The sequence below is a fragment of the Notothenia coriiceps genome, unplaced genomic scaffold, assembly GCF_000735185.1.
Source record: "Notothenia coriiceps isolate Sejong01 unplaced genomic scaffold, NC01 NC01_scaffold00009456, whole genome shotgun sequence".
Taxonomy (NCBI): Eukaryota; Metazoa; Chordata; class Actinopteri; order Perciformes; family Nototheniidae; genus Notothenia; species Notothenia coriiceps.
In genome coordinates this window covers 642-3094 of record NW_011342157.1, presented here as the reverse complement: position 1 = coordinate 3094, position 2453 = coordinate 642, and the positions used below count along the sequence as shown (strand labels likewise).

Below are 2453 nucleotides of genomic sequence, written 5' to 3'. Positions count from 1 at the left end.
ACAGATAGATGGATGGATAGATGATGGATAGATGTCTATCAGTGGTATTGATATAATCCTGTCTTTGTGTGTGTCCAGGTCCGTGTGCAGCGGGGGTTGTTGGGATAAAGATGCCCAGATATTGTTTATTTGGAGACACAGTGAACACGGCGTCTCGTATGGAGTCATCAGGACATCGTGAGTAGAGCGATAAAGAACCTGCAGACAGTACAGATCACTCACACACTGATCAGTACTCATTACTCAGAACTCCTTAAAGCCTGCGTCACACTGTCCCGAAATTGACACCAGATGGACACACGAATATGGAATTGTGAATATCGCACAAAGATGGCCCTGAACTTGGTCAACAGCCAAGCAACAGCCGAAGCAAGTACGATGCCTACAAAGGCCACACACTCCGTCATGTTGTTTCCATAGCAACAACAACTTCCTGTCAACAGCGTAAACTCGCCTTCAAAAATAAAAGCATCTAAATAAAACAGGAAGTTAACCTAAATTACATTTAAGACATACAACTGCAACGAAAGTAACAAAAACAATGTGATATCCTTTTCAGTTTCACAGAACACAAATTGTACTATAATACGATGGCTACACGACGGCATTGCGAGGGCTTCACGTAGTCGTGTTGCATCCAGCAATCGGGCAGCTTCTTGTTTTCTTCGTATTGTCTTCGTGAGGCGAAAAATGCCCGATGGCACCGACGATCACACGAAGTAAAGATGAAGATGACACGATTTGACATGATGCCATCACGATGGCCTTACGAAGGGTGAAATGGACACACAAATTTAACATGAAAATGAACCTTCGCAAGGTCTTTCGGCAATTTGTTGGCATGCCAAAGATGTTGCCACCGCTCACGACGTTGCTGCCGGAGCCGGCGGTCACACTATGGCTTAGGATGCCCTCACGAATGGCCCAATGTTGTTACGATCAGAGCCGAATTCGAACATTTCCTTTATCGTGTGTCCATCTGGTGTCAATTTGGGGACAGTGTGACGCGGGCTTTACAGAACACACAGATCAATCTAATTCAATAAACCAACCAGAGCCTGAAGAACAGAAGCCTGTTGTTTCATCTTTTAATTTCCTGCAGCGCTGCGGATCCACGTCAGCCAGCCCACTGTAAACATCCTGCAGAGGACCGACTGCAGGTTCGAGTACGAGATGAGAGGAGAGACATATCTGAAGGTGAAGATAGACCTCTTTATTGAGTTCAATTATTCACATAAAAGCCGGTCAGACAGAAGCAGATTAACTCAAGCACTGTTGAGGATAATTTTGAGTTAAATGTACTTTACTTAAGTATTTTAATGTAATGCTTTTTAATACTTCTTCTCCAATACTTATTGTAGTTTTTAGTAAAGCATTACCATTGATCAAACCAGCAAAATAACTGTTTTCGGTACAAAGAGGTCAAATGATCCTATATAACACAAAAAAGTTGAACGTATATTTTTTATTATCATAGCTTTGTTTTTGTGCGACAGTAAGGTGCTACTCAACGCACCAATCAAACAATCTAATAATGTCATATATAATCATAATAATTTACCACAAATGGAGGTCATATTCCTGCAGGATCGTACTTTTATTTTCATACTTTGAGTACAAATGGATGATAATACATGTGTACTTTTACTCTGGGAATTTGAATGCAGGTCTTTGACTTGGAGTATTATGACATGAAATGTAGTGGTACCTTGATATAAATAAAGGATATGAACCTTTTTGAAAGCAGACATAATGCAGAGTTCCCTGTCACACACTGACGTAAAATGTTGTAAATGTTTGGTTATTTTTAGGGTAAAGGCACGGAGATAACCTACTGGTTGACAAATGAGACGGGAGAAAACTACGACCTGCCGACGCCTCCAACAACGTAAGAACATCTCAATTACTTTCACTAAGATAGATAGATAGGTAGGTAGGTGGGTGGATGGGTGGATGGATGGATAGATGGATGGATAGATGGATGGATAGATGGATGGATAGATAGATGGATGGACAGATGGATGGATAGATGTATATATGGATGGATAGATGGATAGATGGATGGATAGATAGATAGATGAGTAGATGGATAGATGGATGGATGGATAGATGGATGGATAGATGGTTGGAGAGATAGATGGATGGATGGATGGATGGATAGATGGATAGATGGATGGATTGATAGATGGATGGATAGATGGATGGATGGATGATGGATGGATAGATGGATAGATGGATGGATGGATGGATGGATAGATGGATGGATGGATGGATGGATGGATGGATAGATGGATAGATAGATGGATAGATGGATGGATAGATGGATGGATAGATGGATAGATGGATGGATGGATGGATAGATGGATGGATAGATGGATGGATAGATGGATAGATGGATGGATGGATAGATGGATGGATAGATGGATGGATAGATAGATGGATGAGATAGATGG

The 2453-nt window shown here is 41.3% G+C and overlaps 1 protein-coding gene across 1 annotated transcript; it reads left to right on the top strand.

The window, feature by feature from the left end:
• The first annotated feature begins 81 nt into the window (after nucleotides 1-81).
• LOC104945307 (heat-stable enterotoxin receptor-like) lies at nucleotides 82-1899 on the top strand. The gene is made up of 3 exons (XM_010770953.1): nucleotides 82-177; nucleotides 1103-1197; nucleotides 1812-1899. The coding sequence occupies exons 1-3, from the start codon at nucleotides 111-113 to the stop codon at nucleotides 1890-1892; spliced, it is 243 nt and encodes an 80-aa protein (XP_010769255.1). The 5' UTR covers nucleotides 82-110; the 3' UTR covers nucleotides 1893-1899.
• The last annotated feature ends 554 nt before the right edge of the window (nucleotides 1900-2453 follow it).